Source organism: Capra hircus, chromosome 5, assembly GCF_001704415.2.
Source record: "Capra hircus breed San Clemente chromosome 5, ASM170441v1, whole genome shotgun sequence".
Lineage (NCBI taxonomy): Eukaryota > Metazoa > Chordata > Mammalia > Artiodactyla > Bovidae > Capra > Capra hircus.
In genome coordinates this window covers 47,889,935-47,916,752 of record NC_030812.1, presented here as the reverse complement: position 1 = coordinate 47,916,752, position 26,818 = coordinate 47,889,935, and the positions used below count along the sequence as shown (strand labels likewise).

The 26,818-nt window shown below is 35.0% G+C and overlaps 1 protein-coding gene across 1 annotated transcript in view; it reads left to right on the top strand.

The window, feature by feature from the left end:
- The window catches only part of LEMD3 (LEM domain containing 3), a 71,437-nt gene extending 45,832 nt beyond the window's left edge, over positions 1-25,605 (top strand). Inside the window, exons 5-13 of the mRNA XM_018047981.1 lie at positions 14,092-14,171; positions 14,258-14,403; positions 15,521-15,622; positions 15,731-15,833; positions 16,509-16,687; positions 21,054-21,135; positions 22,906-23,011; positions 23,112-23,190; positions 23,409-25,605. Of these exons, the coding sequence (XP_017903470.1) occupies positions 14,092-14,171; positions 14,258-14,403; positions 15,521-15,622; positions 15,731-15,833; positions 16,509-16,687; positions 21,054-21,135; positions 22,906-23,011; positions 23,112-23,190; positions 23,409-23,572 (1,041 nt within the window). The 3' untranslated portion in view covers positions 23,573-25,605. The remainder of the gene's footprint in view (positions 1-14,091; positions 14,172-14,257; positions 14,404-15,520; positions 15,623-15,730; positions 15,834-16,508; positions 16,688-21,053; positions 21,136-22,905; positions 23,012-23,111; positions 23,191-23,408) is intronic.

Below are 26,818 nucleotides of genomic sequence, written 5' to 3'. Positions count from 1 at the left end.
GAGCTTTTCATATATGGGCTTTATTGTTTTGCGGTAATTTGCTTCTCTTCCTAGTCTATCGTGTTTTTAATCATTTAAGGTGTTGAATTTTGTCAAATGCTCTTTCTGTATTTGTTGAAATTATTATATGATTTTTCCTTCTGTTAATGTGATGTATTACATTGATTGGCTTTTGTGTGTTTATCCTTTCATTCTTGGAATAAATCCCACTTTTGATCCTTTTAATAGGCTATTTAATTCACTTTGCTAATATTTTGTTGAGGATTTGTGTCTATATTCATCAGGGATTTGGTCTGTATTTCCATTCTTGAAGCATCTTTGATGTCAGAGTAACGGTGGCCTCATAAAATGAGTGTGGAAGTGTTCCCTGTTAAGTTTTTTGGAGGACTTTGAGAAGGCTAAATGTTAATTTTTTAAAAAATACTTGGCAAAATTCTCCAGAGAAGCCATTGAATCCCAAACTTTTCTTTGTTGGGAGGCTTTTGGTTACTGATTCAGTTTCTGTACTAGTTATAGGTACATTCAGATTTTTTCTTTGTTATTTAGTCTTGATAGGTTATATGTTTCTAGGAATTTATCCATTTTTTTCTATTATCTAGTTTGTTGACAAATAATTTTGCATAGTAGTCTTTTAAAATCCTTTGTATTTCTCTGACATCAATCTTAAAAATCTCTTTGATTTCTCTTGAAAAAAAATTTTTGGGGGGGTGCCCTTTGCTGAGTCTTTGTTGCTTTGCGTGCTTTTCTCTAGTTGCAGCGAGCAGGACCTGCACTCTAGTTTTGGTGTATACGGCTTCTCATTGCAGTGGCTTCTCATTGCAGAGTGGGCTTCAGTAGTTGCAGCACAAGGGCGCAGTAGTTGTGGTCCACTGGCTTGGTTGCTCTGCAGATACAGGATCTTCCTGATTCAGAGACTGAACCGGTGTGTGTCTCCCGCACTGGCAGATGCATAAGGCCCCTTCCTCTTTCATTTCTGATTTTGTTTGAGTCTTCTTTCTTTTTTTATTAACTAAGGGTTTGTCAATTTCGCTTATCTTTTAAAAAACCACATCTTTGTTTTGTTGTTGTTTTTTTTCCTTCTATTTCCTATTTTGTTTTTGCTCTAATTCCTATTTCCTTATGCTAACTTTGGGCTTAATTTATTCTTTTTCTAGTTCTCTGAGGTGTAGAGATGGGTTATTTGAGATCTTTCTTTTTTAATGTAGGCATTTACCATTGTGAAATTCTTCGTTAGAACTGCTTTTGCTGTATCCCATAAGAAGCTATTGGGTTTCTTACATCTGAATGTCCATTTCTTTCCACAGATTAAAAAGTTTGCGTTATTATTTCTTCAAATAAACTTTCTGCTCCTTTCACTCTTCTCCTTCTGGGACTTCCATAATGTGTGTATTGGTCCAGTTAATGATGTTCCAGAAGTCCCTTAAGCTTTCTTCACTCTTCTTCATTTTCTTTTCTTCCTCCCACTGGATAACTTTAAATGACTTATCTTTTAGTTCCTTGATTCTTTGTTCTGATGGATTTAAGACCGCTGTTGAACCCATGCTGTGAATTTTTCAATTCAGTTATTGTATTCTTCAGCTCCAGAGTTCCTGTTGGTTCTTTTTAGTATTTTCTCTCTCTTGATATTCTCATTTTACTTATATGTTGTTTTCCTGAGCTCAGTGAGCATCTTTATGCCAGTTTATTATGAAATTTTTATTGAATAATTCATATACCTCAGTTTTTTTAGGGTCGGTTTCTGGAGATTTATTTTGTTTTAGTTGGGCCGTGTTTCCTCATTTCTTTTTGTGTGTCTTGCTACTTTGTTTTGGGATATTCCTTTTGAAAACACAGCTACATCTCCCAGTCTTTAAGAACTGCCTTCATGTAGGGAAAGACCTTTACCGGTGAGCTCAGATATGCTGGGGTCTCCTCAAATCTTTATTGTGGACTTGTGGGTGTATATTCCCAACTAGAGAGGTTTTACAGGTTTCTTTTTCTAATAGTTCCACTATATATTACAATTATTTTTTAAGTACATAAATTTTTAGTTGGAGTTTCAGTATCAAACTCTCAAAAGTTAATAACAGAATGAGTAGACAGAAAAGTAGAAGGGTATAGTAGATCTGGAAAGCACTATGAACCAATTCAACATAATTAAGATTTATATAATTTTCACACAACAATGGGATACAAATTCTATTCAGGTTCCCATAGATTATAAATCAGGAGACACTGGAACATATCCAGGAATGTAAAACGAAGTATGAAAATTTCATGGTCTGAAGGTATTGAAATACAGAATCTGTTCTCTTATCACCGTGGAATTAAGTTAGAAATCTATCAAAAGATATTTGAAAATAACCCATATAGCAGCAGCAGCAGCACGTATTTTCAAGTGCAATGTGACATATACCAAGAGAAATCTTTGACTTAGCCATTGAAAGCCTTGATAAAGTTAGAAGACTTAAAAAGTGCAGAGGGCGATTGCAGAGAAGAGAACATTTAAATGAGAAGTTAATATCAGAATAAGAAATTAATACCAAAGATACTTTTAAAATCCCATGTATTTGGCAATGTCCACTTTTAAATGATGGATGTATCTAAGGAGCCATAACAAGAAAAGAGTTGTGTCCGACTCTTTGCAACCCCCATGGACTATAGCTTGCCACACTTCTCTGTCCACGGGATTCTCCAGTCAAGAATACTAGAGTGGGTAGCCATTTCCTTCTCCAGGGGATCTTCCCGACCCAGGGATCAAACACAGGTTTCCTGCCTTGCAGACGGATTCTTTACCATCTGAACCACAGGGAAGGAAGCCCCACATCAAGGAAAATTAGAAAATATGCATGACAGAATAAAAGTGAAAAGAGATTTTATCAGAATTTGTTGCATGCAGCTAAAGCTGCTCAGTGCAGCTGAATACAGTGTGGGATCTTGAATGAAGTATGAAAACAAATAATGGGCACTAATATAAAATTTTGTGAAATTTGAACAAAATCTTTTGATAGGAGCTTATAGTCTCTTGCTCCCTCCAGTGCCTGTCTGCTGTACTGCGGGTCCTCTGGAGCAACAGCAAGCTGTCCAGCTCCTTTTTATTTTCAGCAACTCCCAGGCATCTAGCTTATGGCAGGTCTCGGTATTTTGAAACAGGTAATACAGAAACCAGTCCTTTGGGTAGCTCCCTGAGAAACTGAAACATTGGACACACGTTCCAGCTCTTTCCCTCCTCAGGGAGAAATGAGGAGTTAGGGTTTTCTAACACTTATTTTGCACTGAGCTGCAGGCAGGGTCAGTGGCAAGTGAGTGTGTGCTAGTTCATGGCCCTTGTTCTTGGTGGTCCCCAGCCTGGTGCCCTTTGACCTATTAGTGCTTAGATTCAAGCACGACAGAACCCCATCCTTCTACTACTGCTAAGTGACTTCAGTCATGTCCGACTCTGTGCGACCCCATAGGCGGCTGCCTACCAGGCTCCCCCGTCCCTGGGATTCTCCAGGCAAGAACACTGGAGTGGGTTGCCGTTTCCTTCTCCAGTGCATGAAAGTGAAAAATGAAAGGGAAGTCGCTCTGTGTCCCTCAGCGACCCCATGGACTGTAGCCTACCAGGCTTCTCCCTCCATGGGATTTTTCCAGGCAAGAGTACTGGAGTGGGGTGCTATTGCCTTCTCCGCCCATCCCTCTGGTGGCCCCCCAAAATTCTGAACATTTAGACAGTTACTCCAGTCTTCTATTTCCCTGCTCAAGGAGAAGCCAGGAATTGGGAATTTTCTCCCCATCACATTATGCTGTACCAGGGGCAGGGGCTCCAGTGAGTGTGTTACAAATTTTCCTACTTTCATGCAGCTGGTTTTGTACTTCTTTAGGATGCAAGAACCTCTTAACTGGTTTCTGGGTTTCTTATCATACAAAGGGAATTAATCTGTGTGCTGTTGAATTTGTGTCTCTAGCAGGGAAGGAGGATCAGGGCCTTCCTATTCAGCTGTTTCGCTGACGTCACCCGCTCTTTTTTGTTTTTAGATTCAGAATATTGTATTGTTCTAAAGCTTTCAGCAAGGTTTTGGTGGCAATCTCCCATGATATGCTTGTCAAAAAAGAGAAATATGGACTCAGTTTTTAACTTAATTCGTAGCTTACATGTAGATACACAAAAGATGTTAAGACAATATAATATGATGAGGAGTAGATGTTGATTCAAATTGTAGCACTGGCATGTAGAAGCTTTGTGTCTTGGTAAAGTCCCTTTACTTCTGTGTACCTGTGTCTCAGTGTAAAAGTGGGGCTGTTGTTATTAATGACTATCAGAGTTGTTAGGAGAACTTAAGTGAAAGTATAAAGTACCTAGTTCAGTTCCTGATGGTTATACTAACTTCCAATAAAATTTATTTCTTTTTTTGTGTGTTTCCTAACTAAACCAGTGTGATTCCGGAGAGAGTTTTCTTTAACATGCTGCAGATTTTGTCTGTCAGCCTCATTCTCTCCTTCATCTTCAATTGTGGCCTAGATGACAACATTAATGGCAGGTAAACTTGTGGAGAGTGTAGTAGCTAATAGTTTGGATAACTGAAGGATCAGGATTCAAAAAGGTCTGAATAAGGAGGGCTTATAATTACAAGGCTCTGTCTTAAAGAGTAGAAGAATTGCTAGATGAATTATTCAGGTGAAGGCAAAGATAGGATTGGATTGAGTAGGCTAAAGGGAACATAGAGTCAAATAGTCCAGGAAAAGGGCACAACATATGGGAATCCAAAGCCAGCAAGTGAAAGTTTTTACTTTTAGCAGTAGGATGAACTGATCCCAACCAATGAGTCCCTCTTGGTTTCCCCTTTTTTCCCCCCAGTTGACTCTCTCTTGGCTTGGCTTGTGGCTTGGGCTTCCCTTGTGGCTCAGCTGGTAAAGAATCTGCCTGTAGTGCTGGAGACCTGGGTTCAGTCTCTGGGTTGGGAAGATCCCCTGGAGAAGGGAAAGGCTACCCACTCCAGTATTCTGGCCTGGAGAATTCCATGGACTCTATAGTCCATGGGGTTGCAAAGAGTCGGACATGGCTGAGCAACTTTCACTTCACTTGACTCTCTCAGAGTAGTAATGGCACAGATAGATACCAGATATGTGCTATTGTCGGTCATAAATTCCTGGGATAGGATTAAGTTACTTTTCACAAGAACCCTGAGATTCTTTAAATCTACTGAATTGTGTTCGAAGGAAGGACTAAATGGATGGGATAGGGCTTGGGAACAGGATAAGGCTTCATCGGTAGTTAGGTTGGAGCTGGAGAAGTCAGCGGTTGGTGTGCAAAGGTGATTAACTGCATCTTTTTCCCCTCCCCAGCCATTTGACTGGATAAGGTAAAAAAGAAGGGACATAGAGCCAGAGTTGGGACAATTGAAATCTAAGCCAAGCAGCAGTGGGTACAAAAGATTAGTTCTATTAAAATCTGGCAGCAAAGAAGTTACTAGAAGTACCCCTTCATGAGTTGAGTAGAGAACTGTCTGTATTGAGGTGTTTTTTTTTTTTTTTTAATGATGATAGTGAATTCCAGTCTTAAAAGATCTTCATCTCTTTTCTCTGGAACTGTTTTATGTTTCAAATTAGGTTTTACCTTTTTAAAAAACAAATTTAGTAGAATATATAATGTATATTTTTACAAAAGATTTTGGATTAATTTCTTAATTAGTTAAATGAAGTTACTTTCTGTAGATAATATCCTTTTTGTTATACATTTAGGGGTGTGTGTGTGTGTATTCTTCTTGGAGTTTCATTTTCAGGTTTTCAGTTGCTGTGAAATCTGATACGACCTGTGCCAAAGATGCAGTTTGGACTGCTACTAAAAGAAAAACCTTAAACAGAAATTTTTCCCCAAAAATAGTTTTATGGTCTAGATAAAAGTTTAGGTGCTGTTTTTAATAGGCTGCTGCTTTTTTTTTTTTTTCAATATAACATTACCCCATGTTTATGATTTAACTCATATAGAAAATAAAAGGAAAACTGCATTTCAGATTCACCACCTAAAGTTAGCCACTCATTTTGGTCCATGTTTCTCTGGTCTTGCATTTCCCCCCTGAAATTAGTATCAGTATAAATGTTATAAATACTGATATTTTTTCCTTAAAGTTGTTAGCATTTTCCCATGTCATTGTTCAGGCTTTTAAAAACTGTTCCTTTTTATTATTGAATAATATTTCTTTACATGTTTTTATTCTCCTGGGTTGTGGGATTTCAGTATTATGAAAGCATGCTAATTTTGCATTATAGTATTTGATTTTGTGATTATTTCCTTAGGAGATAGTCCTAGAAAGGAAATCACTTGTTCAAAGAACTTTTGTTAATACTTTTGAAATATGTTGCTAAATTACTTTCTAATTTGTAATGATAATTTTAGCACAACCTATTTTATTTTACCCAAGTTCTAACATAAATATGGAAGAATCCCACTACAATTCTGGTATCAAACAATGACAACCATATGTATATTGTAGGCTTTCTGCTTATGGAGAGAGAGTTATTATACCTTTTATGTGCTTGTACCATGGTTTCACCTGCAACACAGTTAAGTTTTTGCATTCAGGAATAAATGAGCTAGAGAATGTGTAGAACTCCTATGCTGTAAGCTAATTTCCCCTCAGCGTCTGGTGCATTTTAAGTAAATATTTGATGGAGTGAAAGGAATGAATTGTTTAGTTGCTAAGTCATCTCCAACTCTTTTGTGACCCCATGGATTGTAGCCCACTAGGGTTCTCTGTCCATGGGATTGCCTAGTCAAGAATGCTGGAGTGGGTTACCATTTCCTTCTCCAGGGGATCTTCCCGACCCAGGGATTGAACCTAGGTCTCCCGCACTGGCAGGTAGATTCTTCACCACCGAGCCACCAGGGAAGCCCCAGATGAGTGAATAAGCCTCAGTAAAAACTTTTTTCACTTTGAGTCTTTACATTCCATTTCTTTTATTTTTCCCACTTTCTTCTTCAAAGAAAATTTAAGTAAATGTGACAATTAATTTAAATAACTTTAACATTTTTTTTCTTACTCCTACAGTGTTTTTCTTGGGCTTTTTATTCCTCATTTTTGAGATTGAAATCTAGTTTTGATTTGTGAAAAGAGGTCCCTCTGGTGGAACATTTAGGAAATATGTGGCACTATATTTTCATGAAAAGACATAGATGCAAAGTTAAATGATCGGAGCTTTGTATGATCGCTTAGCAATAGAATGATGAAATGAATGGTGGTTCATTTCCTAGGTCACTTTTAAGACCTGTTTAATTTTAAACACAATATGTTTTAAGATTTGTGAAGACTATAATAGGAAAGAAGATTGCAAATATGCCAAATTATGGACTGAATAAATTTTTATGGACTAACTTGGAATGTTAATCACTGTTAATAAGATTGTGTCTTTGTGGGAAAATAAGTATCCTAAAAAATGAAATGAATTAATACCTTTCATAATGGTTATAGCATTTCAAGTATAATTTATCTTGGTACTTTCTGTATGCTACCTTTGATTTCATAGTGATGCAACAAGGTAGGTGGTTTCAGACTCACCTTTATAAAGAAAATAAGTAGGTCATCCAGCTAGTAAGTGATGGAACTGTGAATAAAATCAAAATATCTGCTCTTTTCACTGTAATGTTCTGCCTCTTACATGGAAGAGGCAGAGTTTATAACCCATACCCTCATATTGAGTGGTCAAGAGACTGACCCTGAATAGGGCTGAGAATCTGAAAAAGTGAACAAAGTATATGCATCTGCCTACATGACTTATTTTCTCTTAATATCCTCTTGTGGTTGTACATACAGCAATTCAGTAGTGGAGTCATGATCTGATTCCAGGCCTCTTGGATTCTAAAGACCATATTCTTTCCATTATTCCTGGAAGTAAAAGATCAACTTTCCACTGAAACATTAAGAACTAAATCATACTCACTATTGATTTCTGTGTGTCATATTTTACGTAATTTAAAGGTAGCATCTAGTGTGTATTGTTTAGCCCCTAAGTCACGCCTGACTCTTTTGAGACTCCATGAACTATAGCCCAGTAGGCTCCTCTGTCCATGGGATTTTCCAGGCAAGAATACTGGAGTGGGTTGCCATTTCCTTCTCCAGGCTATCTTTCCCATGCAGAGATCGAACCCGTGGTTCCTGCTGCGTCTCCTTCATTGCAGGCAGATTCTTTACCACTGAGCCACCAGAATATTCACTAAAGCCACACAGCTATTAGTGTCATGCAAATTATCCATTTGTGAACTTTATCTGGTAGATGTTTAATGTTGGCTTAACTTTTCCCTGTGCCACTATCTTTTCCCCTCCATACATTTTGTTGCTTGCTTTAAAGAACTGAATCTTTTACATAAAGCAGTATTGTTTTTGTGCTTTGAAACTGTAATCCAAGTTCAAAGCATCTGATATGGGTTTTTAAATTACACATTTTGGCTAGTTATTTTGAAAGTAAGGTAAATTTGTAATTGGGAATCAATTACAGTATATTAAAATAGATTTAATTTGTTAAAGATTTGGGAAAACTTCCTTTCAATTTAGAAAGATTTCTGTGATGCTGTCAGCAGTGTGTTAGCTGAGCTGTTGCCTATAAATAAATAGTAACAAGTAATTATGTTAATAATAGACCTACTTTAAAAATTAAAAACTTGGTTTCCTCCTGAGTTTTGTCATCAGTTATTTGAAAATGGGTGTTTTATGATACAGGAATGCCTTACCTCGAGGATTGGCAAACTGCAGCTCATGAGCCTGGTTTTGTATGGCCTGCTGAGGTTTTACAATATTTTTAAAGGTTGCATTAAAAATATGTAAGTGACAGAGACCAGAAGTATATATGTTGCAAAGCTTAAAATATTTACTGTCTGCCCTTTGCTGAAAAAATTGACTCACCCCTTGTATTACAGCTTTCCAGGTGGCTCCAAAAAGTGAATAAAGCACTTCAGACTTAAAATCAGGTAGATGCTGTATGCTACAGTGTTAGCATGAACTGTTTAATTCGCATATGTCAGAAAAGAATTCAACTTTTACTTCTATAAAAATTCCATTTTATAATACTATAGAACTCCATGTACTATGTGGAATATTTGTGGAAGTAATGGTTTATTTAAGAACTCAAACTCTGTTAAATCTTTAATGAAAGTTTTAAATAAATTATTATTTGTTTTTTAAAATGTTTATTCATAAAGGAACATTCCATGGTTCTGTTGTATAGCAAGTAGTGGTTGGATATCGAGGGGTATTTACATAGGAAAGGAGAACAGAAAATGGAAAAATAACAACAGATACCTTTTTCTATCCTTCTACTGTTTTATAACTAGAAGTGCTAAGCTCTTTGTTCTTCCACATATTTAACTTATTAGAGTAGCTGTCCTTGTTAATTTGAATCATTATGTTTGTTTTTAACGATAATTAATGAGGGCAGTCATGCTATTTATAATCTTTAGCCTCCATTTTTATATTTAAATTACACAGCAAGTAAACTTGGAAATTCATTTATTTTAGCATTACTTGAAATATGTTTATAGTCTAATTTTTCACATTCTATATAGTAATGAAAAAATGTCATAAAATACTGCATACTGCATTGAATAGAAACTGAAAAATGTGTATGTAAATACAAGTTAAATACAATGTGTGTACTTCACTGATTTTTAAAATATCCACATCTTTCAAGGGTGGTATCTTGTTTGTGTCTTTGAAGGATACAGTCTTTGAAAGGAACTAAATGAGTACTAAATCCTTTTCAAAAACCAATATATTACAAACAGGAATTAACACAAGGTCTTCAGCTCTGTGTCATTTCAGTTCAGTCACTCAGTCGTGTCCGACTTTTTGTGACCCCACTGACTGCAGCACACCAGGCCTCCCTATTCCATCACCAACTCCCGGAGTTTACTCAAACTCACGTCCATTGAGTCGGTGATGCCACCAACCATCTCATCCTCTGTCGTTCTTGCTCCTCCTGCCTTCAATCTTTCCCAGCATCAGAGTCTTTTAAAATCAGTCAGTTCTTCGCATCATGTGGCCAAAGTATTGGAGTTTCAGCATCATTCCTTCCAATGAATGTTCAGGACTGATCCTTTAGGATGGACTGCTTGGATCTCCTTGCAGTCCAAGGGACTCTCAAGAGTCTTCTCCAACACCACAGTTCAAAAGCATCAATTCTTCTCACTTTTCTTTATAGTCTGACTCTCACATCCATACATAACTACTGGAAAAACCATAGCCTTGACTAGAATGGCTTTTGTTGGCAAAGTAATATCTCTGCTTTTTAATATGCTGTCTAGGTTGGTCATAACTTTCCTTCCAAGGAGCAAGTGTCTTTTAATTTCATGGCTGTAGTCACCATCTTCAATGATTTTGGAGCCCAAAAAACAAACTCTGTCATTGTTTCCATTGTTTCCCCATCTATTTACCTTGAAGTGATGGGATCAGATGCCATGATCTTAGTTTTCTGAATGTTGAGTTTTATGCCAACTTTTTCACTCTCTTCTTTCACTTTTGTCAAGAGGCTCTTTAGTTCTTCACTTTTTGCCATAAGGGTGGTGTCATTTGCATATCTGAGGTTATTGATATTTCTCCTGGCCATCTTGATTCCAGCTTGTTCTTCATCCAGTCCAACGTTTCTCTTGATGTACTCTGCATATAAGTGAAATAATCAGGGTGACAATATACAGCCTTGACATACTCCTTTCCCAATTTGGAACTGGTTTGTTGTTCCATGTCCAGTTCTAACTGTTGCTTCTTGACCTGCATACAGATTTCTCAAGAGGCAGACAGGTCAGGTGGTCTGGTATTCCCATCTCTTGAAGAATTTTCCACAGTTTGTTCTGAACTACACAAAGGCTTTGGCATAGTCAATAAAGCAGTAGGTGTTTTTCTGGAACTCTCTTGCTTTTTCCATGATCCAGTGGATGTTGGCAATTAGATCTCTGGTTCCTCTGCCTTTTCTAAATATGGCTTGAAGATCTGGAAATTCACAGTTCACATGCTATTGAAGCCTGGCTTGGAGATTTTTGAGCATTACTTTGCTAGCGTGTGAGATGAGTGCAGTTGTGGGGTAGTTTGAGCATTCTTTGGCATTGCCTTTCTTTGGGATTGGAATGAAAATGGACCTTTTCCAGTCCTGTGGCCACTGCTGAGATTTCCAAGTTTGCTGGCATATTGAGTGATGCACTTTTGCAGCATCATCTTTTAGGATATGAAGTAGCTCAAGTGGAATTCCATCACCTCCGCTAGCTTTGTTTGTAGGGATGCTTCCTAAAGCCCACTTGACTTTGCATTCCAGGATGTCTGGCTGTAGGTGAGTGATCACACCATCGTGATTATCTGTGTCGTGAAGATTTTTTTGTATAGTTCTTCTGTGTATTGTTGCCACCTCTTCTTTATATCTTCTGCTTCTGTTAGATCCATAGCCTTTCTGTCCTTTATTGTGCCCATCTTTGCATGAAATGTTCCCTTGGTATCTCTCATTTTCTTGAAGAGATCTCTAGTCTTTCCCATATTAATACTGTTGTATGGAGTTGTCAAAATCTTGCATTGCTTGTGCTTTATCTAATCCTCATCAATGCAATATAACCAGAAATATGATGTTTCTTTATCAAAGCTTTAATCTTCTCTAATTTAGAGTAAGTGAATATGAGTTCTGTTTGATTTTTTAGCTATATGCAAAGTGATTTCTGGTGTCTACTTACAGAAATTAAAACAGTAATTATTGGGAGGGAGGTTCAAAAGGGAGGGGATATATGTATACCTGTGGCTGATTCATATTGAGGTTGACAGAAAACAATAGAATTCTGTAAAGCAGTTATCCTTCAATAAAAAAATAAATTTAAAAAAAAGGCAGAAATTGCCTGAAATTATCTTGTATAATTGCATAACTTTTTGAAGCAATACTAAACAAAATTTACTTTTTCTTATTTTTTAGTTCTTATTCACATGAGTGTATATCTTTCATAATTAGTAATAGTTGAATGCTGTATTTTACTTTTTAAAGTATATAGCTATTTAGCTCTCATCATGATTATTTCTAATCTAATAATATCCAACAGAAGTGATCTTATATATAAATCATCTTTTAATAATTAATTGCTAACATTGACTACAAATTTTTTGGTATTTATAAATAATGCTGAAATTATCACACTTAAAAAAATAGCCTATAGGTTATCTTTAGCATCTGAAAATCCTGGCAGTAGTTACACATAAGTAATGATGCCTAGCAAGATTAGTTTTGCTTCATAAAATTCTTTATTATACTTTCAAATTTGATATATTGAAATAACATTAGAAAGTAAACTGAACAAATGAGAACATTGTAATTTCCAATGCTGTTGAAGAATCTGTTGCTAAAATGCAGTAGCTATTACATATAAATATTTTTAAAGAATTTTATAAAGTGACTTCTTGTTTCTACTTTTAGAAATTCATTTTTTTGCACTTCCAAAAGTATATAAAGACATACTTTTGAATAGAATACAAGTTCCCATGAGCGTGGAGAATTTTGGCTTTTTGCTTAGTGCCACAGTTCTAGGTCCTAGAACAGTACCTGGCACATAGTGGGCCCTCAGTTAATATTTTGAATGAAAGAATTTTTAAGGATGTTTATTACAGTATTATTTGTTATACTCAAATAATTGAAACAATTTCATGTTCATTAGTGAGAGGGTGATGGTGTAAAATAACCACACAGTGGAATACTACCATGCTGGAAAAAATTGGAGTTGTGCCGTGAATATTTATACTGGTATGCATTGACAACACCAGTTCATTCTGTGAAAAAAAGCAAGTAGAAAAAAGAGTGTGTATAATACAACACCACTTTCATTTTTAATATTTTGATTTAGAAAATACATAATCCACTTATGCATAGCACTTCTGAAACTTTCTGGTCTCAGGATCCTTTTGTAGTCCTAAAATTACTGATGATCCTAAATGGCATTTATTTGTAGAATATATATGTATGTATTTATTTATTTAGATATGTATTTGCCATATTAGAAATTAAAGCATTTTAAAATTTACTTATTCATTTAAAATAAGAATAGTGACTTTATTACGGTAGCATAAATAGTGTGTTTTATGAAAAATACTATTTTCTGAAGTAAAAACATTTGGTGAGAAGTGGCGTCAGTTTACATTTTTGCAAATGTCCAGCTTAATAAAAGACAACTGAATTCTCATATCTGCTTCAGCATTCAATCCATTGTGATGCTGTTTTGGTTGAAGTACATCACGAAAATCTAGCCTCACACAGATAGGTAGTCAAAACAGGGAAAAGTGTTTTAATTCTCAAGTCAGATACTCTTCTTTAATACAGCATCAAAACTCTACAAGTAATAGTTTCTTAACGATTAGTGTAGTATAGAGTTTAAAACCATGACAGTGAACTTTTCATACTCATACTTTTCATACTAAGGCCTTTTCATCTGTTTTGCAGTGAGAATGGATCTTTTACCTATGTAAGATTTTATAGCTTATGATTGGTCATTTTGAAAATATTGGGTCACTAGTTACTCAGATCTTCCAAATGTTGACACATTTTAATATGCTATACTCTAAAGTCACATTTGTGAATATCACAGCACAGTTTTATTTCAAAAGTGTTTTAAGCACTGTGAAATTGTTAAGCTCATAATAATGGATGTAAGTTATTTAAAATTCTGCTTTTCACTTCATTTGAAAGCTTTAATTTTATCGTGAATAACACAATCAGTTGTTTCTCTGAAACTGATGGGCATATTTCATTCCCTTGTTGAGAAAATGGCTGTGAAACCAAGTCTAAGTAATTTGTCATTTTGTTCATCTACAAATAGTGTTCCATTAAAAAGAAAAAATGACTAATTCACTCTTACCACGATACTTGAAAAGCAGTGTTTAAAAACAATCTAAGTTTATTTTTTAAATAAAAAATGAAAAAGCATAGCAAAATGTTAACAGTGGTTATCTTAGGGTGGTGGGGAAATGGTGACTTTTTTCTTTAATTTCTTTTCATTTTTCTGTATTGAATAATATATTTTTATTATGTGGTTTAAAGTGTTATATAAGGTATGTTATTTATAGGACAGCTTACACATAAAATCAAGTGAATGTGAATTACTAAGGTTATTTTCATTTTTCTTATTAGGATTTAGGTCCTGAATATGAAGATATATTTAACATCTCATTACAGTGGATTTTTGAAAATGGGAAAGATGTTGGAATAAGGTAAAAGATTTGGTTTCTACTTTGTCTGTTTTGTAGTCTAAGCGGTGGTTTTGACTCTCAATTCTCCCGTAATTGTTTTTGCATAGGTGTGTTGGTTATGGCCCTGAGGAAGAATTGACAGATATAGTTGATGTTCAGTTTTTACAATCCACAAGGCCACAGATGTCCTTCTGGTGTCGTTTTCGACGTGCTTTTGTTACTGTCACCCACAGATTATTGTTGTTATGCTTAGGTAAGTTGTGAGAATGAAAAAGATACATTGTAGTCTAGATTTTTGTATCTGTATTTCATCTAATGCCAGGTTTGAGAATATACTTCTGTGATAGTTGTCATTATAAATCGCATCCAGAAGTCTTCACTAAGATATAGGAATATTGAGGGGTTTTATGTCAGTTGGCTTACCCAGTGGCTCTGATGGTAAAGAAATCTGCTTGCAGCGCAGGAGACCCAGGTTTGATCCCTGGGTTGAAAAATCCCCTGGAAAAGAGAATGGCAACCCACTGCAGTATTCTTGTCTGGGAAATCCCATAGACAGAGGAGCCTGGTGGCTGCAATCCATTGGGTTGCAAGAAGTCGTACACAACTGAAGGGATTAACACACACACAATGTCAGTATCATTCTGAGGGCTTACGAAACAGTGCTATGAGAAGTAGGAATCAGACTTGGTCGTATGAATGTTACAGAAAAAGCAAATACAGTGCATAGATAGAAATCCACTTTAGGAAATAGAGCAGGAAGATACAAAAATTAGCTTATTTTTAAAATACTGGGTTAGAAATTAACTTTTTAAAAATTATTTTTCATTTAAAAAATATTATTTATCCAAATTAAAATTTTCATTCAGACCTCCTAATTTTATGTGGCTATTAGAAATATCTTCTGTTTTCTACCCAAGTCCTTTAAAAATAATTTAGTTTACTTAAAATTACATGTTTACAGTCTCGTAAGACTCACTTGTCTAGTAGCTTAATGCTGCAAAGAAAAAGGTTTGTGAAGCATGTTACTTTGTATTTTAAAAAAAATGGAATTTAAATAAATGTTCAATTGTCAACCTAAAGAAGAAATGTTTTTTTCTGGGAAGATTAAGTGACACACTGGGAAATGTTTAATAATTAACTTTTTATACTTAATTTTATTATGTAGCTAAATCAAACCACTGTCTTGAAGACTTATTCTACTATCCCATTATGGCAGTTAAAATAATCACTGTAGAAACTGTCAAAATGGCTTTTTTTCCCTTTACTTTGTTATACCAGATTTAACAGCTGACAGTTGTTTCAGGTTGCAACAAATATTACTGAATGCCACTGAACACAATTTTAAAACACAGTATATGTAAATATTACAGGTGTAGTGATGGTTTGTGTTGTTCTGCGTTACATGAAATATCGCTGGACAAAAGAGGAAGAGGAAACAAGGCAGATGTATGATATGGTGGTAAAGATTATAGGTACAGTATTTGTAAAAATCTAAACTATTTCTAGAATAGTCGTCATGTGATAAATTACATGGTGTCCAGTAGTTGCTTTCTTTATAAATTTGTTTGATCTACTTTCAGATGTTTTACGAAGTCATAATGAAGCTTGCCAGGAAAATAAAGATTTACAGCCTTACATGCCTATTCCCCATGTGCGAGATTCTTTAATACAGCCTCATGACAGGTGTGTTCAAAGCATTATGAGTTGAAGTAAATCAGAATGTTACCTTCTGTGGTCATGAAAATTGCATTGAGAGTTATGACCCTTCTCAATAATAGCTGTTTTACTATACAGGTGTCTTTTTGTACTTTAAACTCTTTTCTAAGCTTTCATCTATTATCGGCCTGATTTTGAGTGGCATAATAGACAACTGGATTTCTAAGCATACTTTTCTTACTTCTTAAAAGTCTCTACCTTATTTCCTTCAATTACATCCTGATAAATAAACAGAGACAGACAGTAGCCAGTGATGTTTTACTAATGTTTTAAAATACTTTATTTCGTTGTTAATGAAGCTTTTTAAATAAAAGAATTCAACAACAACTTCTTGAAAGTAAAAGATGATGTCACACCCTAAAGCAGCATTCTTACCTGTGTAAGATGTGTAGCAACACATCCGAATCATCAGTAGAGCTTTTGAGAGGGGAAAATGCCAATGCATTGTTCCACCTCTGGACATCCAAATATGGTAAATCTGAGGAGAGTTTCAGGCACCTTAATCTTTTTGGAAAAAACTGCATAAGCATTGATGAGAACAGCCCTAAATTAATTAAGAATAACAACTACTACTTCAGTTACTGATATTTGAAAAAGATGACAAAGATGATAGTAAATTTGTCATTTTCCTTCAAATGATAGGAAGAAAATGAAGAAAGTCTGGGATAGAGCTGTTGACTTCCTTGCTGCTAATGAGTCTAGAGTTCGCACAGAAACACGAAGAATAGGTGGTGCAGACTTTCTAGTTTGGCGGTGGATCCAGCCTTCTGCCTCCTGTGACAAAATATTAGTAATACCTTCTAAAGTATGGCAAGGTCAAGGTATGTATGCTTAAACAACAAAAAAAAAGATAATTTTTTCAAATATAAAATTCTTGTGTTTAAAATAGTACAGCTGAAAGATATATGATAGCAAAGCTCCCTTACAGCCCCATCCAATAGAAGGATCAGTGTTAGCTTCTTACTGTCCTCCCACTTTTCTGTGTGCTAATACAAATGACATGGTTTGTCTTCACAGTGATATAGTACTAGATACATTACTTTGATTTTTTTCTCTTTCACTTACTAAAAGCAACCTAGTATTAAAGATCTAACTGCATTCTTTTCCCCTGATATTTTTTGTGCAGATAATTTGTAATATATAATGTATATATATTTTACTTATATATACATATTATATATGTACAAGTATATATTTATTTTATATTTAAAACATATGTAAGTGAAATCATAACTTTTTAACTTCTCTTTTTTTCTATTTTTGCTTGCCTTTTTCATTAAGAGTCTTTCACCAATGAGATACTTGCATATCTCATGCCAAGTCACTTTTGTGGGTTTCTTTCCATATTTTTCTTAATGTTTGTATAGTTGCAAAAACAGATATAAGTTTATAGGAGGATTTGGTATTTGGTTGCCTTATGTACCCAAACCTCTACAAGTAGTAACTGTTAGCACATTTGAATTTTTTGTATGTTAATGGTTAATTGCAAAAAAATCTCATGGCTAGTTTAATTTGTATTTCAGAACTAGTAGTGAGTTGAGTTTCTTTTAATCTTGTTGGATAGAAAGCATATTTATCAATACTTGCTATACTTAGACTATATGGGAAAGGTAGGTTAATTGTTTTGAAATTGAAATAAAATCCAATCTCTCCCTTTTTTCTCTAATTGAGTTTCACTTTCAAAGACCTTGAGAAATAGGATCTATAATCATGGCATAAAAATGAAGCTTTGTTGCCAAGATGACACTAATTAACTCTTTGCTTTAAAGGGTACATGCTGGGGAATTCCCTAGTGGCCTGATGGTTAGCATTTCAGGCTTTCACTGCCATGGTCCAGGATCAGTCCCTGGTCAGTGAAGTGAGATATCCCACAACTGAGTGTTGTGGCTAAATAACAAAATGGTGCATGTCTGAAGAGTTGGTATAATAGTTACAGTAGTCTTTTGAGTTCACTGCCACTGCAGGCTATTGTCATTTAATGGTACTTTCTCCAAGTAACTGTTAAATAATCAACCTTACTGAATTTTCAGTTCAGTTTCTAAATAGTACTTAAATAAGAAACGGATGATAATATTAGTATGTCTAAAGGTATTTTAAAGCACCAGTTAAAAATTAAACACTATCTACTGGGAAGCACAAGAATTATCTATGCTTCTGACAAATGTCATGTTTGGAAAAAATAGCATTCATTTGAAGGACCCAAAGGTAGCTCCTGAGGTATTTAAAATGTATCATTCAGTAGCTACTGTTTTTTTACATTAAAGAAGCCATGGGAATTAGAGTTTAGTTAGATCAGTCAGTTTGATCTTTTGGACTACTTTCTGACTAGAATTGGCCAGGGATAGTTTCTTCCAGGTCTTTTATTTTCTGGAGTCTTGGGTGTAGGCTAAAATAAGGTGATATGAATGTTTCTGTTTTCTCTGGTTGAAACCCTGCTAACCTAAGTCATTATTAGAATTTCAAGAAAGTCAGACTGTCTACAGCTAAAAGGTCATCTAAGAACAGGATCTATGTACTGCTAGAGAAGTTCGGAAGGTGCTAGAGGTTCACAGACCTTCTTGATGTGAGATTTGGCAAAGATTTTTCATATCTAGTGACTATACCTCCATCATACTCCAGATGTTTCTTATTACTGACACTTCTGAAATCTTTAATTGATACACTCTGGTTTTTGTCATGAACTCATCCTTTCAACCTTCCTACTCCATAGTATTTGGGAACTCCAGAATCTCTGATTCTTCAATGTACATTCTTTCTCCAGTTCTTTAGCCTTTCTCCTATCTTTACTTCTTTTCCTGTCCATCTTAGTTTCCTTGGTCCATCTTTTCAGTCACTCTCTTGCTAGTACCCTTCTGTCATCACCTGTCCTTCATCTTACCCTAATAAATTCCAACCAAGGATGGAACTGTTTATCTCTGCTTGTCTATATGCTAATAACTGAGCATAGCAAGGAAGGTCAGAACCACTTGGCAGACTGGCACCTTTATAAATAATTAACTGCAAGTAGGTTGTCAGTACTACTTGCCTTTCTTGTTCTTACCATTTTTTGCTAATCACATCAGTTTCCTATTCTACTCAATATCAGTTTTAGATCTTGTCCCCTCTTTTCAAACTTTCGCTCTTCTCTGTCTTCTGATTCTCAGTTGATGACTCAAATAGAAGCAATCAGATTGTACCTGCCTCAGATTTCCACCACCAAATCCATAGAATTACCAGAATTTGTTCTATCCTGGTAGCTCAGATGGTTAAGAATCTGTCTGCAGTGTGGGAGACCTGGGTTTGATCCTTGGGTTGAGAAGATTCCCTGGAGAAGGAACTGGCAGCCCACTCCAGTATTCTTTCTTGGAGAATTCCACGGACAAAGGAGTCCATGGTGTTGCAGAGAGTCAGACATGACTGAGCAACTAACGCACATACACGCTCATCCTTACCTCCTGTTGCAATCAAGGAGCTATCTCACTTAACAAGGACCCAGCCCTTCTCTTTAGAGGATCCCTCTGGATCTCATTCCCTCTAGTCTTCTCAAATATCTTCCCTTACTGTGTTTTAAATTCCTGTCTGTCCTGGATCTTTTCATTAGCACTTAAACATATTATAGTCTCATCTTTAAAACACATTGTTGCACTATACATTGTCCTGTAGCTATCATCCTGTGTCTCTACCTGCATATAGCCAAATAGCATTAAACAGTTTACTCACTGTCTTTACTTGATTCTTTAGCTGACTTCAATCTGTTATCCATCCCCATCATTTCAAGGAAATAGCTCTCAGACTTCAATGTTGCTAATTTCAATGGACATTTTTCTTTCTTGTCCTTATTTTACTGAGCAATATTCACAATTGAACCTGCCTTGGTACTTTCTTGTTTTGTGGTTGCCACTTTCTTCTGATTTTCATCCTACTTCTTAGCATTTCTTAATTCTTCTTTTCCAGATTTTCCTGGACCTCTAAGTATTGAGGTTTTTCCAGGCCATCTTTTATCTTCTCCTGGTCTTCTCAAACGATCCTATGCTGCAATTTCATTTGCTATATATATGTTGATAACTTTCAATTTTATATTATGTACTAAGTCTTCTGTTTTGACTTCCAGATTTTTATACCCAGCTGTGTACTTGTCTTCTGTACTAAGAAGTGCCAGACTTTCAACACATGCACGAACATAATGTCATCTTTCTCCAGACTGACCTCTCCTCCAGTGTCCTGTTCAATTAATGATACCGTCCCCTCTTCAGTCGGTTCTGTCAAAAACCAGGGAGTCATCCTTAATCTCTCCCTTAGTCTCTACATTAAACAAGTCATTAAATAAGTCATGTCAAATCTATTCCATAATGTCCTGATTCTGTCCACTTATTTCCATCTTCATCATTGACCTGTCTTATCCACATTGCTATCATCTCCCTCTTGGACAACATAATAACCTCTAACTGGTCTCCTTGCATTCACTTCTTACTTCCATCTATTTTCCACATAACAGTCTATGTAAAAATTTTAAGAGATCCTATCTTACTATTCCTGTCCTTAAAACATTTGAGTGGATTCCCATTGCTCTTATGGTAATATCCAAGTACTTTAATGCAGCTTACATAGTCCTCCATAATCCAGCATCTTCAGGGTTATCTTTCTGTTGTTCCATCTCTAGTCACAGTGACTGTCTTTTAGTTATTTGAATATATCAAGTTCCTTCTTGCCTTGGGCTTTGTATAAGCTGTCACCTTTGCTTTAGATGTCCTTTACACCTCTCTTTATTCTGCCAATGTTTATTTATTCTTTAGATTTCAGCATAAATGTTTTCTTTTTTAATTGAAAGATAATTACTTTACAGAGTGTTGTGGTTTTCTGTCATACATCAACAAGTATCAACCATAGGTACACCCTCCTTAGTGTTATCTGATATTCACAAATGGGCTTAAGTACATACATTGACAGCTTTCTATACCCTTCTTTCTTAGAATTTGCCACAGTTATAATTTCTTTGGTGATACTGTTTTTCATCTGTCTCCCCTACTGTAAAGTGTGAGATCAGTGACTCTGTGTCTGTCTTGTGACTGTGTCTGTCTTTTTCACCTTGATCCAAGGATCTAGCTCATAGTAAAAGCATACAGTGAATATTTTTTGAACGAACTGGCTGAATACCTTTCAATAAAATGGAACAGTGGAAAATAGTAAAACTAATTTGTTTTTTTATAGCATTTCATTTAGATAGAAGAAATTCACCACCAAATAGTTTGACGCCATGTCTGAAGATTCGAAATATGTTTGATCCAGTTATGTAAGTATTACGACAAAAGGTACATGCAACTTTTTAAATATCTGGATGAAAAATACATGATAGTCTTATAACGCTGTGTCTATGATTGAAAAATCTCTTTTACTTCTGAATCTTAACTACCAAAATTTGAAACAGAGTTTTCCGAAAAGACACAGGTGTATAATGATTTGAAAAACTTTTAAAAATCTTTGTTTTACTGTGAATCTATAGAAGACAGATGGCTTGAATCATATTAATGACAAAAATGATGATAAATAACAGTATCCTTTATTAAATGTATGTCATGTTTGCCACCACTCTTTGCCTCTGTAGGCAATATAAATAAAAATATCTGCTGTCTTAAAATTTCCAAACCCTTATTATAAAAAGTTTTCTACTAAAGATGTACATACCCTCCTTTCTATAAGATTTGTCTACCTGTCATTGCAATATTTGAGGAACTGTTGTGTCCATTTACCATTGAGAAACTTTTCTATATAATTACAGTGACACGTGCATTCCAGAAAATAGTCTAGTCAAAAGTTATTTCTTTAAAATCCATCATAATTTACATATAAGCTGTAATAATCTTTAGAATTTGCCTCCTAGAGGTGACTGCTTATCTGTCCAATAATAGGACAAATCAAATTCTGTTTTTTTTTTTTTTTTAAAGTTGATAGTGGAAATTGTATTATATATAAAATATGTATAATTCCCATCTGATAACTCATTTATTTCAAGAAATAGTTAATATGATAGACTAAATAACAGCGCAATTGTTAATGTGACAAAGCACTGTCAGCATACACACACACACGCACCCCCTTCGTTTTGCAGAGGTAGAAATGACAGTGTGGTGATCCCTCTACTGGGAGTCTCACCCCATACCTTAGAGATTAGGAAGTCTGTGCCAGCCCAGTACTTTATTACCTGAGATGAAGATTTATGATTTGAAGTGAAATGGCCTTTTCCTCTGCCCCACCATCTGTATCTCACAAGAAAGACAAATGTGTGTTACTATAACAGAACCTCTTTCATAATAGTAAAGTGACTTATTTTTGCAAAATGTTTGTCCTGTATAAAGTTTCTAATATTTTGGGAAAAAACAGCTCAGAATATAATATTTACTAAGAATTTTCCTTAAGTTAGGAATTTGAAAATGTCATTAAAAAATAATCCTTAACTTTTATAAGTTTACCACAACTCATTGAAGTGTTTGTTAACACTTGTTTAGATAGAAAAGAGAAATGACTGTAAGTGCAAAGGATTTTAAACATAAAATTGAAAACATATTTATCTTGCTATGGTAGGCTGATCCTTCTTGCTATGGTAGGCTGATCCTTCAGTGCCTCAGCTTGTACATTCTTACACCGGAAAGTGAGAACATAGCTGGGACTTCTGAATGCCAACATTTTTAAAATCTACCTACTGCTAGTAACAAGCATTTATATACTGTTAGTTTTTTACAATATATGGTTTTTAAGCTGTCCTAATTCTAGTTAGGTATATGGTGATGCTAGTGGTAAAGAACCCACCTGCCAATGCAGGAGACATAAGAGACACCGGTTCAATCCCTGGGTCAGAAAGATCCCCTGGAGGAGGGCATGGCAACCCACTCCAGTATTCTTGCCTGGAGAATCCCATGGACAGAGGAGCCTGCCAGGCTACGGTCCATGGGGTTGCAGAGTCAGACACAACTGAAGCAACTTAGTGTGCACTCATTGAAGAGACAGAAAACTTCTTTCTGAGTAGGAATGTGGCTGTTGATTTTTGTTTTCATTAATTTTTTAGGGAAATAGGGGATCAGTGGCATTTGGCAATTCAAGAAGCAATTTTAGAAAAATGCAGTGATAACGATGGCATTGTTCACATTGCAGTAGACAAGAACTCTCGTGAGGTAAAGTAGCTTTCACTATTGAATTCTTCATGTTGAATTGTTGCTATTAAACTAAGACTCTTTCTTTCTTCCTTTTTGTTTTCTTTTTAAAATATTCCAGGGTTGTGTATATGTTAAATGTCTGTCTCCAGAATATGCTGGGAAAGCTTTTAAGGCATTGCATGGCTCTTGGTTTGATGGTAAGAAACTTGAATACTACAAACATTTTGAAAAGATAAATTATGGCTTACTGTTAAATTCTACCAGATTTTAAATGAAAGAATCTTAGGTTATCATTTATAGAGTAATAATTTTAGATTATTTTTTGTGTGTTCATTTGTCTTTTACCACAGTTTGATTTCTATTAATATTAAGCACATTCACACAGATCTAAAATGTTATTTTTATCTTACAACAGGGAAATTGGTTACAGTAAAATATTTACGACTAGATAGATATCACCATCGCTTTCCCCAGGCTCTTAATTGCAACACTCCCTTGAAGCCATCAAATAAACACATGAACTCTATGTCTCATCTTCGTCTTCGGACTGGCCTAGCCAATTCTCAAGGAGGTTCCTGAAAAGACTTTCTTCCACTCCTAAGACTGTTCTTTACAGTAGGAAAATTCCTGTTTGGCTTCCTGTCTCCCTTTTTAAATGCTTTTTGTATGTAATATTTTTATTGAATACAGCTCTATTTGAATGTTCCAGAAATCTTAAGGTTCCAAAGGGACTTAGCAGTGAGGCAGCAATGCTGAGTAGATAGAGTAATTGTTTTGTTCAGTTTCTGGAGTTCAGTTAAGCCAGTGCACTTAAAAGTTTTGCATGAGGAACATTGACCTTATTAAGCATTTTCAGATGTGATGGTTGTATTTTTGCACCAAGAAGTGTTTGAATAACCACACAAAAGCATGGGGAAAAGGCTTCTTGTTTTTCCATAATTTCCTGTAAACTGATATTGTGAAATTTTTGTATACAGTCACCTAAATAGTTCCTTACAGGCTAATGTGGTAAAACTATTAATTTCCCAATTTAACCTTAGGTTTCTATTGCTTGTAAGAGATTCATTTGCTACAGCTGGAATATGGGAAAATCAGTTCGGGTTTAGTGGTTACATAAACGTGTAAGTGGATGTACATGTACTTAAACTGGCTTTTGTATATATGTATAAATGCTGGTGACGGCCAAAGTAGTCTGTTTTGTGAGGATGTCTGCATTAAAGCAGTAAAATAAGCTTCCTATTTTATTCATAATCTAATGTGTGTATATATATGTATGTGTATATATGTGTGTATGTATATATATATGTGTGTATGTGTATATGTGTATATATACACACACATATATACATATGGCTGTACTATCATACAGATCAAACAGCCAAATACCTGGAAGTATTAGATACAAGTTTAAAATAACTTTTATAGGTTTTATATAAAAATGTCTGAGTATGATTTTGTGTGAAAGTTCCAATATCAGTTGTAATAGATTCAAATTTATGTGAGCAATAAAAAAGCAATTGGCAGATATTGGGAAAATATTTTGTGAAAAGCTGTATTTATTATAAATACTAGGGCTATGACATAGTACCGCTGGGATTAAATCATTTTCCCAATCTATTTATAATTTAATGAAATGTTAGCTTCCCTGTTGTATGTCAAGTTTAAAACAGGGCACATTGTCGCAGCAAAATGTGTATTTGAAAAATTCCGTTCGCAATTTTGGGTTATGAAAGTTCGCAGTATATTAAATGCACGAGTGATGGTCACTGTGCCTGGGTATTTACTTTGTTTCAGTAAAGTTACTTTATTATGGTTTATGATTTCAGATTAAAATAGTTAACGGAGTAAAGTTTACTTGTAATGTAGCAATTGGCTTTTTAAAAATAACCTGTTGATATATCATTGTCAGTCCAAATGAATATGTGAAAAAGCTGAAATTGTACCAATTTTGATTTTGTTTAAAGCTCAGTTTCCTTTTATTTAAAATTGTATGTGTATTAGGTTTGCAGCATGAACTTGCACAGTTAATGCACGTTTCCTGGTTAAGTAAACATGATGCACACTGTTCTGTAACAGAAAACCTTATTGTGCCTTACCTATGTGCTTTTGTGGGCACCATGTTTATGAAGAATAAAAAATGATTTGTTATCTGAAGAGAATAAATTTTAAATTCTCAGTTTATGTCTCAGATGCTAACGTGTGAAAATATAAATATATATAATATATATAATAACCAATCTTTCTGTATTTTATGTGCATCACAGTGATTTATCTGAGCTTAGTGACCCCATCTTGTGACCTGTTACAAGAGTGAATGTAAAAAAATAGTTGTGGCATTTTAAGAGGTCGCCTTTTGATGCATATGCATCTTTTTCTTGCTTCTAAAACATATTCCATGTAAGCATTGTACACTTACTATTGTAATATATACTATTATGCAGCTTATTTTACCTGAAACTGTTAAGCCGACCAAGATCCCTCCCTGCAAGACAGATGGGAATGTGTATAATAACTAGATATTTGAGAAGTTCTGAAGTTTGATGTAATCTGTTACTTGTCCTGTTTAAAAAAAGGAAAAAAATTCTAATTAAAAATTTATTAGGTTTTTTTTTTAATGTGTCTTGGCTTTAAAAAAAAAAAAACTTTTTAAGTGCTCTGTGTCTTTATTTTATTATATTTTTTTAACCAGTGAAAGTAGATCCCTGTATTTTTAAACATTTTGGGTATTTGTAAATATACATATGCTATAAAAGTAGATGAAAGTTAATTTTAACTTTCACCCATAAAGTTAATTTTCTTTATAAAAGTGTCTTTGTCTAACTGTCAAAGTGTTTGGCTCAAAGTGGGGCAAGAATATAGGTCAGATAGCATTGCTTAGTTTAGCTAAACATTTTTTCATAGCAAGACTTGCTCAAAAAAGGAAGCCATTCTTTCACACATTCTGGCTCAAACGCCTTATCATAAACAAACAGTCTGTGGTCTTGCTACTTTGAGTAGCATTGGTTTAGATTTTTAGATGGTTTAATCAAGTAAAAAGAAGACTTGACTTAGTTGGTAGGATTTTATTGATTGCTAACAAATGTCAGGCACTGTTATTTGTTAGGAGTGCAAAGATGAAAAAGACATGACACAATCGTCAAGATGGTCACAATCTAGAGAAAGAATATAGACAGCTTACTTAAAAGGTACTGTTGAAAATATAGTGAGTGAAGAAAGCAGAATAACTTCTGGGAGTATAGAGAGGTACCTTATGTATCTTGGTAGTTGGAAAAGATACCAGGACAGATGAAGTATTAATAACATTAGATACTTTTGAATTAGTATAGATACAGTGATATGTCTCTTTTCCCCTGAGCTCTCAGGGAAGCTTCTGTTCTTGTGATGAGCTCATAAAAATTAATGTGTGGAACCTGAGTTACTACAAAATCCATTTTCATGCTCATTAGTGTGCAGATTCTTGAATATCCTGTGAATATTGAAGCCTCTTATTGAACTTTGTTATATTTTGTGTGCTATTCGCTGTTTGGATGACAAGTTGTAATTTCCAAGTGAACAATGTCTTGAAGTATCATATGCCCAGAACATTTCCTTTAATCATATTGACCTTACAATTTTCATTCCTTGCTCCTGGTGACATTACATTACTATAGGTCACCTACCTAGTGGCTTCACCCTTTTTCCCTAGACTTATCTCATCAAGTCACTTCTTCAGATGACTCAACAAAGAATGTAAATCAAGCAGACTTTTGGCAGCCACTCTTGAAAAGGGTGTTCAAGAACAGGTATTTAATTGAAAATTAGAAACCATTAGTTGTGGTCTAAAGA